The 14,875-nt window shown below is 42.9% G+C and overlaps 1 protein-coding gene across 1 annotated transcript; it reads left to right on the plus strand.

Annotated features, from left to right (window-relative positions):
* Positions 1 to 12,932: 12,932 nt before the first annotated feature.
* Positions 12,933 to 13,907, plus strand: LOC143797341 (olfactory receptor 6N1-like). Its single transcript, XM_077281065.1, has one exon. The coding sequence runs from the start codon at positions 12,933 to 12,935 to the stop codon at positions 13,905 to 13,907; it is 975 nt and encodes a 324-aa protein (XP_077137180.1).
* The last annotated feature ends 968 nt before the right edge of the window (positions 13,908 to 14,875 follow it).

Raw genomic sequence — 14,875 nt, forward strand, 5'->3', positions numbered from 1 at the left:
CAAACAATAGGCTCATGGCAGTTTTACAGCGGTTACATGGATACACAGGCAGGCACTCCAGGCAGCATTGTGGTCAGTGGAGGAGTATTGCAAGTAGGGGCCGCAGACAGGCTATCAAAGGCCTAAAATAACAAACAGTAGGCAGTCATGGCAGTTTTACATCGGTTACATGGATACACAGGCAGGCACTCCAGGCAGCATTGTGGTCAGTGGAGGAGTATTGCAAGTAGTGGCCGCAGACAGGCTATCAAAGGCCTAAAATAACAAACAGTAGGCAGTCATGGCAGTTTTACATCGGTTACATGGATACACAGGCAGGCACTCCAGGCAGCATTGTGGTCAGTGGAGGAGTATTGCAAGTAGGGGCCGCAGACAGGCTATCAAAGGCCTAAAATAACAAACAGTAGGCAGTCATGGCAGTTTTACATCGGTTACATGGATACACAGGCAGGCACTCCAGGCAGCATTGTGGCCAGTGGAGGAGTATTGCAAGTAGGGGCCGCAGACAGGCTATCAAAGGCCTAAAATAACAAACAGTAGGCAGTCATGGCAGTTTTACATCGGTTACATGGATACACAGGCAGGCACTCCAGGCAGCATTGTGGTCAGTGGAGGAGTATTGCAAGTAGGGGCCGCAGACAGGCTATCAAAGGCCTAAAATAACAAACAGTAGGCAGTCATGGCAGTTTTACATCGGTTACATGGATACACAGGCAGGCACTCCAGGCAGCATTGTGGTCAGTGGAGGAGTATTGCAAGTAGGGGCCGCAGACAGGCTATCAAAGGCCTAAAATAACAAACAGTAGGCAGTCATGGCAGTTTTACATCGGTTACATGGATACACAGGCAGGCACTCCAGGCAGCATTGTGGTCAGTGGAGGAGTATTGCAAGTAGGGGCCGCAGACAGGCTATCAAAGGCCTAAAATAACAAACAGTAGGCAGTCATGGCAGTTTTACATCGGTTACATGGATACACAGGCAGGGACTCCAGGCAGCATTGTGGTCAGTGGAGGAGTATTGCAAGTAGGGGCCGCAGACAGGCTATCAAAGGCCTAAAATAACAAACAGTAGGCAGTCATGGCAGTTTTACATCGGTTACATGGATACACAGGCAGGCACTCCAGGCAGCATTGTGGTCAGTGGAGGAGTATTGCAAGTAGGGGCCGCAGACAGGCTATCAAAGGCCTAAAATAACAAACAATAGGCTCATTGCAGTTTTACAGCGGTTACATGGATACACAGGCAGCTTGGTGGTGAGTGGAGGAGTATTTAAAGTAAGGACCGCAGACAGGCTATCAAAGGCCTAACATAACAAACAATAGGCTCATGGCAGTTTTACAGCGGTTACATGGATAGACGGGCAGGCAGCTTGGTGGTGAGTGGAGGAGTATTTAAAGTAGGGACCGCAGACAGGCTATCAAAGGCCTAACATAACAAACAATAGGCTCATGGCAGTTTTACAGCGGTTACATGGATACACGGGCAGGCAGCTTGGTGGTCAGTGGAGGAGTATTTAAAGTAGGGACCGCAGACAGGCTTCAAAGGCCTAACATAAGAAAATGGGCTGGCTGTAGGCACTTTATAATTGGTTCCAGGGGTACACGGGCAGCAGTGGTCTGGCCAGTGGAGGACTAGTGGAAGGAGGGACCGCAGACAGGCTTCAAAGGCCTAACATAAAAAAATGGGCTGGCTGTAGGCACTTTATAATTGGTTCCAGGGGTACACGGGCAGCAGTGGTCTGGTCAGTGGAGGACTAGTGGAAGGAGGGACCGCAGACAGGCTTCAAAGGCCTAAAATAACAAACAATAGGCTCATGGCAGTTTTACAGCGGTTACATGGATACACGGGCAGCTTGGTGGTGAGTGGAGGAGTAGTGCAAGGAGTGTCTGTCCCAGTACTCCCAAAATATAAATAGATGTTAATGTCTCGCAAAACAACCAAAACAAAAAAAAAGGTGGCATACTTAGGTACAGGGGTGGGCTCATCTGCTGAGTTTCTGACATAGTAATTTGGCAGTAACTATTTAATGGTGCCAATATAGGACACAGACACAGACTACTTTAAGTTGCATCATAGATGTCTACAAATTTGTATTGTCAGTGCCAGACATTGAATGATGTCAGCGAATAGACTAAAGATTGGTGGAGCTGTGCGACATAATTTTGCACGTGGTAGAGCACATTTTGAGCTGGGGTAGGGGGGAACTCTCTTGAGGCCGGCGGGACCGCCCCAGGGCCCCTCATGTTACAACGGTGTGTCTGACGTTGGGTGCGCACCACCACCGCCAGAGACACTACATTGTACTATGAGGGACCCAGTAGCAATGCCGTCAACCAAAAGCGAGCACACCCACCTCTTCAGACAAACAGCAGTCTCACGGGTGCTTGCGCCAAGTCGCGATACCACGGCCCCGTGTGGGGAGTTTTGCCATTTAGGGAGGTGTAAACATGTCATATGCTGTACAATCAGCTGCAGCAAATTAGACATTAGAAAAGTAATTCACAGGCAAGAGCTTTTCATAGGAAAGCTAGGTGTCGGCCGGGCAAGGTGGGGCAAAAGATTTAGAAATCCAGTTGTGGTTCATTTTAATGAATGTTAGATCGTCAACATTTTGGGTAGCCAGACGAGTCCTTTTTTCGGTTAATATTGAACCTGCAGCACTGAATACTCTTTCTGATAGGACACTTGCTGCCGGGCAAGCAAGCTCCTGCAATGCATATTCTGCCAATTCTGGCCAGGTGTCTAATTTGGAGGCCCAGTAATCAAATGGGAATGACGGTTGAGGGAGAACATCGATAAGGGATGAAAAATAGTTAGTAACCATACTGGACAAATGTTGTCTCCTGTCACTTTCAATTGATGCAGCAGTACCTGTCCTGTCTGCGGTCATAGCAAAATCACTCCACAACCTGGTCAGAAAACCCCTCTGTCCAACGCCACTTCTGATGTGTGCACCCCTAACACTCCTAGTCTGCTGCCCCCTGGAGCTCGTGTGAGAACGATCACGTGCGCTGTGTGCTGGGAATGCCTGAAGCAAACGGTCAACAAGAGTTGATTGTTTGGTTGCTAATATTAGTTCCAAGTTCTCATGTGGCATAATATTTTGCAATTTGCCTTTATAGCGTGGATCAAGGAGGCAGGCCAACCAGTAATCGTCATCGTTCATCATTTTCGTAATGCGTGTGTCCCTTTTTAGGATACGTAAGGCATAATCCGCCATGTGGGCCAAAGTTCCAGTTGTCAAATCTCCGGTTGTGATTGGTTGAGGGGCAGTTGCAGGCAAATCTACGTCACTTGTGTCCCTCAAAAAACCAGAACCCGGGCGTGACACGCAACCAATTTCCTGTGCCCCCGGGAAAGGTTCGGCATTAAAAATATACTCATCCCCATCATCCTCCTCGTCCTCCACCTCCTCTTCGCCCGCTACCTCGTCCTGTACACTGCCCTGACCAGACAATGGCTGACTGTCATCAAGGCTTTCCTCTTCCTCTGGTGCAGACGCCTGCTCCTTTATGTGCGTCAAACTTTGCATCAGCAGACGCATTAGGGGGATGCTCATGCTTATTACGGCGTTGTCTGCACTAACCAGCCGTGTGCATTCCTCAAAACACTGAAGGACTTGACACATGTCTTGTATCTTAGACCACTGCACACCTGACAACTCCATGTCTGCCATCCTACTGCCTGCCCGTGTATCCTCCCACAAATAAATAACAGCACGCCTCTGTTCGCACAGTCTCTGAAGCATGTGCAGTGTTGAGTTCCACCTTGTTGCAACGTCTATGATTAGGCGATGCTGGGGAAGGTTCAAAGACCGCTGATAGGTCTGCATACGGCTGGCGTGTACAGGCGAACGTCGGATATGTGAGCAAAGTGCACGCACTTTGAGGAGCAGGTCGGAGAACCCAGGATAAGTTTTCAATAAGCACTGCACCACCAGGTTTAAGGTGTGAGCCAGGCAAGGAATGTGTTTCAGTTGGGAAAGGGAGATGGCAGCCATGAAATTCCTTCCGTTATCACTCACTACCTTGCCTGCCTCAAGATCTACTGTGCCCAGCCACGACTGCGTTTCTTGTTGCAAGAACTCGGATAAAACTTCCGCGGTGTGTCTGTTGTCGCCCAAACACTTCATAGCCAATACAGCCTGCTGACGCTTGGCAGTAGCTGGCCCATAATGGGACAACTGGTGTGCAACAGTGTCATCTGCCGATGGAGTGGTTGGCAGACTGCGTTCTGTGGAAGAGCTGTAGCTTCTGCAGGAGGCCGAGGAGGAGGAGGAGGAGGGGGTGCGAACGCCTACAGCCAACTGTTTCCTAGACCGTGGGCTAGGCACAACTGTCCCTAAATTGATGTCGCCTGTGGACCCTGCATCCACCACATTCACCCAGTGTGCCGTGATGGACACATAACGTCCCTGGCCATGCCTACTGGTCCATGCATCTGTAGTCAGGTGCACCTTTGTACTCACAGATTGCCTGAGTGCATGGACGATGCGCTGTTTAACATGCTGGTGCAGGGCTGGGATGGCTTTTCTGGAAAAAAAGTGTCGACTGGGTAGCTCGTATCGTGGTTCAGCGTACTCCATCAGGGCTTTGAAAGCTTCGCTTTCAACTAACCGGTAGGGCATCATCTCTAACGAGATTAGTCTAGCTATGTGGGCGTTAAAACACTGTGTACGCGGATGCGAGGATAAGTACTTCCTTTTTCTAACCAGAGTCTCATGTAGGGTGAGCTGGACTGGAGAGCTGGAGATCGTGGAACTTTCGGGTGTGCCGGTGTACATGGCAGACTGAGAGACGGTTGGAGACGGTATTGTTTCCGCCGGTGCCCTAGATGCAATATTTCCTCCTACAAAACTGGTGATTCCCTGACCCTGACTGCTTTTGGCTGGCAAAGAAACCTGCACAGATACTGCCGGTGGTGCGGAAAATGGTGGCCTTACAGTGACGGAAGGGATGTTGCGTTGCTGACTAGCTTCATTGGCCGAGGGTGCTACAACCTTGAGGGACGTTTGGTAGTTAGTCCAGGCTTGAAAATGCATGGTGGTTAAGTGTCTATGCATGCAACTAGTATTTAGACTTTTCAGATTCTGACCTCTGCTTAAGCTAGTTGAACATTTTTGACAGATGACTTTGCGCTGATCAGTTGGATGTTGTTTAAAAAAATGCCAGACTGCACTCTTCCTAGACTCGGATCCCTTTTCAGGGATTGCAGACTGAGCTTTAACCGGATGGCAACGCTGTGCTCCAACAGGTTTTGGCTTTGACACGCGTTTTGGGCCAGATACGGGCCCGGCAGATGGAACCTGTTGCGATGTTGATGCCTGCTGCGGCCCCTCCTCCACCTCCGCTTCTGAACTACTGCCGCCTGCACCCTGTTCCCCCAATGGCTGCCAATCGGGGTCAATAACTGGGTCATCTATTACCTCCTCTTCGAGCTCGTGTGCAACTTCGTCTGTGTCACTGTGTCGGTCGGTGGTATAGCGTTCGTGGCGGGGCAACATAGTCTCATCAGGGTCTGATTGTGGATCTGTACCCTGAGAGGGCAATGTGGTGGTCTGAGTCAAAGGAGCAGCATAGTACTCTGGCTGTGGCTGTGCATCAGTGCACTCCATGTCAGAATATACTTGTAATGGGCATGGCCTGTTAAATGTTTCACTTTCTAAGCCAGGGACGGTATGTGTAAAGAGCTCCATGGAGTGACCCGTTGTGTCGCCTGCTGCATCCTTCTCTCTTGTTGTAGTTTTTGCTGAGGAGGACAAGGAAGCGACTTGTCCCTGACCGTGAACATCCACAAGCGACGCGCTGCTTTTACATTTACCAGTTTCGGAAGAGGAGGCAAAAGAGCTAGAGGCTGAGTCTGCAATGTAAGCCAAAACTTGCTGTTGCTGCTCCGCCTTTAAAAGCGGTTTTCCTACTCCCAGAAAAGAGAGCGTTCGAGGCCTTGTGTAGCCTGACGACGAAACTGGCTCCACAGCTCCAGACTTAGGTGGAATATTTTTATCCCCACGACCACCTGATGCTCCACTACCACTACCATCATTACCAGCTGACAATGAACGCCCACGACGACCTCTTGCACCAGACTTCCTCATTGTTTTAAAATCTTAACCAAAGTAACTTTATTTGTTGCTGTCAAACAACTTACACGGTGAGCTATAACTTCAGTATGATTTCAATATCCCTTAACAGGTTGGTGAGACCACAAGGAAAATCAGGCACAATGTTACACACTCTGTTTTCTGTGGCACAAAATCACAGAGATGACACACACGCAGGACTGTCACTCAAGCACTAATGTCAATATTAATCTCCCACCTAATTTTTTATTTTTTTTTTCTCAGGGAGACTTTAGAAACCAAATAATATTAAAAAAAAAAAAAAAAGGCTTTCTATGGCCCACAATTAGAGAGAGAGAGGTGGCACACCCAGGAGTCAAGACTGGCGCACAAGCTGAAAGGGCAATATTACTCTCCCACTGTTTTTTTAAGTTTTTTTTTTATTTCAGGGAGACTTTAGAAACCAAATAATATTAAAAAAACCACAAAAAAAAATAGCCTTTCTATGGCCCACTGAATGAGAGAGAGAGGTGGCACACCCAGGAGTCAAGACTGGCACACAAGCTGAAAGGGCAATATTACTCTCCCACTGTTTTTTTATTTTTTATTTTTTTTTTTCAGGGAGACTTTAGAAACCAAATAATAAGAAAAAAAATAAATAAATAAATAGGCTTTCTATAGCCCACTGAATGAGAGATAGCACACACAGCAGTGGCACACAAGCCCTGACTGAGGCCAATATTTTTCTCCCACTGATTGATGTAGTGTTTTTGTGTTGAGGTAGATTTTAGAACACAAATCAAGGAAAAAAAAAAAAATGCTTTCTATGGCCCACTGAATGAGAGAGAGGTGGCACACCCAGGAGTCAAGACTGGCACACAAGCTGAAAGGGCAATATTACTCTCCCACTGTTTTTTTATGTATTTTTTGTTTTTTAAGGGAGACTTTAGAAACCCAATAATATTAAAAAAAATAAATAAATAGGCTTTCTATGGCCCACTGAATGAGAGGGAGAGAGGTGGCACACCCAGGAGTCAAGACTGGCACACAAGCTGAAAGGGCAATATTACTCTCCCACTGTTTTTTTTTTTTAGGTATTTTTTTTTTTCAGGGAGACTTTACAAACCAAATAATATTAAAAAAAAAAAAAAAAAAAATAGGCTTTCTATAGCCCACTGAATGAGAGATAGCACACACAGCAGTGGCACACAAGCCCTGACTGAGGCCAATATTTTTCTCCCACTGATTGATGTAGTGTTTTTGTGTTGAGGTAGATTTTAGAACACAAATCAAGGAAAAAAAAAAAAAATGCTTTCTATGGCCCACTGAATGAGAGAGAGGTGGCACACCCAGGAGTCAAGACTGGCACACAAGCTGAAAGGGCAATATTACTCTCCCACTGTTTTTTGTATGTTTTTTTTTTTTTTTTCAGGGAGACTTTAGAAACCAAATAATATTAAAAAAACCAAAAAAAAAATAGCCTTTTGTATGGCCCACTGAATGAGAGAGAGAGGTGGCACACCCAGGAGTCAAGACTGGCACACAAGCTGAAAGGGCAATATTACTCTCCCACTGTTTTTTTATGTATTTTTTGTTTTTTAAGGGAGACTTTAGAAACCCAATAATATTTTTAAAAAAAAATAAATAGGCTTTCTATGGCCCACTGAATGAAAGGGAGAGAGGTGGCACACCCAGGAGTCAAGACTGGCACACAAGCTGAAAGGGCAATATTACTCTCCCACTGTTTTTTTATGTATTTTTTGTTTTTTAAGGGAGACTTTAGAAACCCAATAATATTTAAAAAAATAAATAAATAGGCTTTCTATGGCCCACTGAATGAAAGGGAGAGAGGTGGCACACCCAGGAGTCAAGACTGGCACACAAGCTGAAAGGGCAATATTACTCTCCCACTGTTTTTTGTATGTTTTTTTTTTTTTTTCAGGGAGACTTTAGAAACCAAATAATATTAAAAAAACCAAAAAAAAAATAGCCTTTCTATGGCCCACTGAATGAGAGAGAGAGGTGGCACACCCAGGAGTCAAGACTGGCACACAAGCTGAAAGGGCAATATTACTCTCCCACTGTTTTTTTATGTATTTTTTGTTTTTTAAGGGAGACTTTAGAAACCCAATAATATTTAAAAAAATAAATAAATAGGCTTTCTATGGCCCACTGAATGAGAGGGAGAGAGGTGGCACACCCAGGAGTCAAGACTGGCACACAAGCTGAAAGGGCAATATTACTCTCCCACTGTTTTTTTAGGTTTTTTTTTTTTTTTCAGGGAGACTTTAGAAACCAAATAATATTAAAAAAAAAAAAAAAAAAAAAAAATAGGCTTGCTATAGCCCACTGAATGAGAGATAGCACACACAGCAGTGGCACACAAGCCCTGACTGAGGCCAATATTTTTCTCCCACTGATTGATGTAGTGTTTTTGTGTTGAGGTAGAATTTAGAACACAAATCACGGAAAAAATAAATAGGCTTTCTATGGCCCACTCAGTGAGAGATGGCACACACAGGGATGGCACTGTAGCAGAAATGCCAATCTTAATCTCCCACAAAAAAAACAAAAAAAAAAAAAAAACTGTCCTACAATTACTATCTCCCTGCAGTAATGTAAGCCAGGTATGGCAGGCAGCAATAGGAGTGGACTGATGCACAAATTAAATAAAAAGTGTGGACAAACAAAAAAGATAGCTGTGCAGAAAGGAACAAGAGGATATGTGCTTTGAAAAAAGCAGTTGGTTTCCACAGTGGCGTACACACAGCAATACAGCTATCACGGAGCCTTCTAGGGCAGCCCAATGAGCTACAGCGCTGAGGGGAAAAAAAAAAAAAAATAGCTTCCACAGTCCCTGCACACCGAAGGTGGTGTTGGACAGTGGAAATCGCTGCAGCACAAGCGGTTTGGTGGTTAGTGGACCCTGCCTAACGCTATCCCTGCTTCTGACGAAGCGGCAGCAACCTGTCCCTAAGCTCAGATCAGCAGCAGTAAGATGGCGGTCGGCGGGAACGCCCCTTTATAGCCCCTGTGACGCCGCAGACAGCAAGCCAATCACTGCAATGCCCTTCTCTAAGATGGTGGGGACCAGGATCTATGTCATCACGCTGCCCACACTCTGCGTTCACCTTCATTGGCTGAGAAATGGCGCTTTTCGCGTCATTGAAACGCGACTTTGGCGCGAAAGTCGCGTACCGCATGGCCGACAAGCACAGGGGTCGGATCGGGTTTCATGAGACGCCGACTTAGCCAAAAGTCGGCGACTTTTGAAAATGATCGACCCGTTTCGCTCAACCCTAATGAAAACAAATGAAGATTGCAGCATGCTGGATACACAACCAGTCCTCAGATCCAGCATGTATTACAGGGAGGGATATTCCCACAAAAGAAAAATCTGAAACTTGGATCTAGTAAAAAACTGCATATCTAGGGCCTGAAAATCACACAGGTCTGCAAAAAAATATTTTTTGTAATCATCGCAGGTGACTTTGTGCTTTTCGGAATCATCTTTTTGTCCTGATTTCAAAAATGTATATAGTTTTTCAGTAGCACTTATAGTTTCCATGGAGCAGCATCATTATTATATGGTATAGGAAATATACTGGTGACATTAAGAACACAGTAATCTACATATCAGAAAAAAATCTTACACCTTATAAAACAGTTTTTATTGAACCAAAATAATTTCACATGCAATATAGAAACCAAAATATGAGCAGAAATTAAAAGAGCTTGACATTAGACTGTCATTGATACGATTTTTCAGGGTTGTCCCTGTATAACATCCAACAGTAATCTGCCATCATTGAGTCATTCCAAAACGCATGGTAGCGGTGTTCCATTATCTTAATGTCCTGGTGAAACCACTCTCCTTTTTGATCGCTTACATCCTCAAGATTTTGAGGGAAGAAATCTAAATGTGAATGCAAAAAGTGCATTTTCAGAGACATGTGACATTCAAGACACTGGTATGCATTTAGCAGTTCCTCAATCCCTTCAACATACTCTGGAGATTTTGGTTTTCCTAAAAAGTTTCCCCAGATCCACTTGAAGCTTTTCCAATTCCTTTTCATTTAGAGTTCCTTCAAACACATCATCTCTCATAAGCTCTCTGATCTGAGGACTAACAAATAACCCTTCCTTCAGTTTTGCTAGTGAAATGCTTGAGAATTTCTGTGAAATGTACTGGAACCCTTGTGAATTTGTCTTGCCAAGGCTTTCACAAACTCTTTAATCAAACCCAACTTTATATGCAGTGGAGGAAGAAAGATTTTTGTAGGAGCAACTAAAGCAGGGGTGGGGAACCTCAGGCCCCAGGGCCATTTACAGCCCTTGATAACCTTTCATCAGGTCCCCGAGCAGTTTCTCAGGGACCGCATTCTTGGGCAAGGAGCTGTATTTTGATTGCCAAAAGCTCATTAATTTCTTCTTGCTCTGTTAGCACACAGACACAGTGTTCACTACTGAACACTGAAGGGCATGCATTGAAAGATTACGTCCTGAAACCAATAACAGAGTCAGGATGCACTTTGTGGGCAGTGTATGTATGGCCCTCGAAGGATGGAATAAATATCCAAATGGCCCTTCGCAGAAAAAAGATTCCCCACCCTTGAACTAAAGGTTTATGCTGAACATTGTCTCTACCTGGAGCATAGATGTTTCTCTGTCCCCAATCATGACAAACATAATGCTCTGCTGTTTTTCTACTGTCCCATAAACACAAGAAGCATCGATATTTTGTGAAACCTCCTTGACTTCCCATTAGCATACCAATCACTTTCAAATTGCCACAGATTTTCCATTGATGATGCTTATATTTTATAGCATCCAAAACAACTGACAGATTTTCATAACTTTCCTTTAGATGATATGAGTGAGCAATAGGGATTGATGGTTTCATATTTCCATTGTGAAGCAACACTGCTTTCAAACTTCTCTGGGATGAGCCAATAAACAGGCCCCAATCTGCAACAAAATGCTCTTGATTCAGTTCTTCAAAGAGGCCATTCACATTGTTACAGTACACCATTGGTCCATCAACTGAAAAATTATGTTAAAGTGTTACTTCTGTTTCAGTAATAACACACTTTGACATAATCATGAAGAAGATTCTTCTGTTTCAACCTAGATGCAAGAAGTTCAGCTTTATCTTTGACAATGAAAGGTCTCTGATTAGATCATTTAATTCCTGTTGAGTAAAGCTTTCTGGCTTATCGGCTGCTCCATCAGTTACATATTCATCTTGACTTGAGGTTTCCATATCTTTGCCAGTAGCTTCAGCTCCATAGCCTTCATATTCTACTTCATTTTCATCCAATCCAGACAACGGTGGTACAGGAATTGGCAAGGTATCATCATGTAGAACTGGCCTAATCGCAGATTCAAGGTCAGAGTAATTAATCTTATGCTTGTTCTTTGTAGAAAAGCCCTTCAGTTTGACAAAACAAAAGTAGCAGTCATCACTATGATTTTTGGATTTTCTCCAAATCATGGGAAACGCAAATGACATAGCCACTTTCCTGATATTCAACCAGTCACGAAGACCATTTGAACAACTTGAGCATATCACACGAAGGGCCCAGCTTTTGTCTTGATCACCAAGTGGACACTTAAAGTACATCTGGTACATCTTTTTAATATCATGAGTGATTGTATGTACTTGAACTTTTGGTGTAAAAGAACCACACACATAGCACAATCTGTTCGGATGATTGATACACCGTTGGGTCATTTTTCTCCTTTAAATCAAATCAAACAGTAGAGTAAGTTCAGTTCAATGGTGGTGACAAACTCAAAAATAAAAATGCGATGAGCCGACCGACTATATGTAGATATTTCCCCAGAGATGACAGAGGCAGCTTGTATTTAGAAAGGATTTTACTGGAGGAAATCTGGTAGATAACTACATGGAGTTATGAAGTAAATGAGTTAGCCTATTCCTTACAGATGAACATTTGTGAACAGGCAGTTTCTCAGTATGATATTGGTTGCTTTCAGGTTCTCTCTCTGTGGAGACCCTTACTCAGTTACACCTCAGTGGCTGAGCGGTTTTCTTCCCTCTGAGGCCAGTTATCCTCCCAGAAATGCAGTGAAAATCCTCTCAAAATGGTGGCTGTCCGCTGCCTTCCCTTCTATCTCCATATGGTGGGGCTCAGATCCCTGTAGAGGCCTGTTTCCTGTCAGAGTCTCTCATACCAGTCCTTCCATCATCATTCTTTTCTGACTGACTCAAATCTTACCGCTTCATAACAGACAGCTCCTCCTGATAACATGTGACTTTCCGTAAAGCAGTCATTGGTTGACTGCACTGTCAATACTCTTTCCCGTAAAACTCACTAAAACCTTTACTGATGTTGTCCCTTTAAGAAAATTCACAATTAAGTGTGATAAAGAAATAGGAATAACATAGGAAAACCCACATACATTGAAAATGCAGAAATAACGTAATAACAAAAATACTTTTATCTCAGAGACTTTATGTGATAGAGTAAAACTAAGCATATTTTTTGAATCAGCACATCAAACTCCATAAAATAGACATATTACTTTTGCTGATGATTTTTTTTGTGTTGACCAGTGTAATTGAAGAAATAAAGAAATAAATAAAAAATAATAAAATTCATTTAAATTTTTTTGGTAGCCTTTAAGCATAAAAATGATTGCATCCCTACTATTGATTTTAGATATATCAAGACCAGTCCAGACTTCCTAAAATCAATTAAGAAGATCATCTTGAAAAAGTCTCACGTGATCTATCAAGAGCCAGATATGATTTAATATCATTTGTTAATGCAAAAAATGCAACGGGCAAGTATATGTTTTTACCGTAGTCATCTCGTGCTCATTGTATATGGGATATATACCAGACTAATGGAATACGAGAACTTTAATTCAACGTTTTCTGAATTCACAATGATAGGAATGTTGAAGATGGGCCATTTTTGGCCGTTGTTCTTCATGGTCTTATTAATTATTTATATTCTTACCTTCTTTGGAAATGTGTCAATATCATTATTGATTCTGGCTGACAGACATCTCCAGACACCAATGTACATTTTCATTGCCATGTTGTCCTTCCTTGAAATATTATTCACAAACGTCACAATTCCTTTTATGCTAATGTGTATTTGGAGAGGCAAGGTACAAATCAAGTTTCATCATTGTATGCTGCAGATGTATCTCTTACACTCATTGGGTATTACGGAGAACTACTTACTGAATGTCATGGCTTATGATCGTATGGTGGCTATCTGTGACCCGCTTCGTTACTACGCTATAATGACGTCTAAGCATTGCACAATTTTAGTTTCTAGTTGTTGGCTTCTTGGGTTCACAAGTCCCATTGTCCATCTTATATCAGTCTTAAAGTTACCTTTCTGTGGTCCCAATTCCATCGACCATCTATTTTGTGATTTATCTCCACTCTTGAAGTTGGCTTGTACTGATACTTCTTTTACCTTCATTCTCAACTTTTTGATTAGTCTCTGTATCATCAGTTTTACCTTTTTCTTTATTAGCATAACATACGTAAAGATAATAATCACTATTCTGAAAATGAGCAGTAGGGATGGTCGTAAGAAGGCCTTTTCTACTTGTGCTTCTCATCTTACAATAGTCCTTCTCTTTTATGGCAGTCTAGCTTTCATTTATTTTAGACCCCAAGTGGATTATATTCCGGAATATGATAAATTAGTGGCAATCAATTATTCTGTGTTCATCCCATTCTTAAATCCCATGATCTACAGTTTCCGAAACAAAGAAGTTAAAAACGCCTTAAAAAAGCTCCTGAAAATAAAGAAAAGTGGACTACAAGATTTATCTCTTTCCATTAATCTATCACGATAACATTCTTCTTCTTCATAAATTCACAAATTTTATGTGGTTTTTTTTGTTATGTTTTTTAATGTTGACATGATTGTAATTTATATTTTACATTATTTGCTTTATAAAATATTATCCTTTTGATGCTAGCTATTATATTTACCATGCACAGTTTTTCTTTTTTAATAAATTTGCAAGAAATTTCTACACTTCAGTTTTTTTTTCAGTCAAGATAAGGTGCAGAGTGTACATTACTGTGAAAAAAAACAAAAACTTTTTTGAATTTATCAAATGGCTGCAATGAAACAAAGAGTGAAAAATTTAAAGGGGTCTGAATACTTTCCATACCCACTGTATATATATATATATATATATATATATATATGTACACTGCTCAAAAAATAAAGGGAACACTTAAACAACAGAATATAACTCCAATTAAATCAAACACCTGTGAGATCAAACTGTCCACTTAGGAAGCAACACTGTTTGACTATCAATTTCACATGCTGTTATTCAAATGGAATAGACAACAGATGGAAATTATTGGCAATTATCAAGACACACTCAAAAAAGGAGTGGTTCTGCAAGTGGAGACCACAAACCATATCTCAGTATCAATGCTCTCTGGCTGATGTTTTGGTCACTTTTGAATGTTGGTTGTGCTTTCACACTCGTAGTAGCATGAGACGGACTTTACAACCCACACAAGTGGCTCAGGTAGTGCAGCTCATCTAGGATGGCACATCAATGCAAGTTGTGGTAAGAAGGTGTGCTGTGTCTGTCAGCATAGTGTCCAGATGCTAGAGGCGTTACCAGGAGAGAGGTCAGTACACCAGGAGGGGGCCATAGAATGGCAACAACCCAGCAGCAGGACCGCTACCTCAGCCTTAGTGCAAGGAGGATGTTGTGAACTCTATTTTTAGGCTCCCTCTAGTGGTCACAAGCGGTACTGTGTAGTGTTGTCTTCTGCAGGTTGGCTGTATCAGCTG

The sequence above is a fragment of the Ranitomeya variabilis genome, chromosome 1 (genome assembly GCF_051348905.1).
Source record: "Ranitomeya variabilis isolate aRanVar5 chromosome 1, aRanVar5.hap1, whole genome shotgun sequence".
NCBI classification, from domain to species: Eukaryota; Metazoa; Chordata; class Amphibia; order Anura; family Dendrobatidae; genus Ranitomeya; species Ranitomeya variabilis.

Excerpts from the sequence above, each read along its gene's own strand:
- LOC143797341 (XM_077281065.1), top strand. The coding sequence starts at position 12,933 with ATGGAATACGAGAACTTTAATTCAACGTTTTCTGAATTCACAATGATA.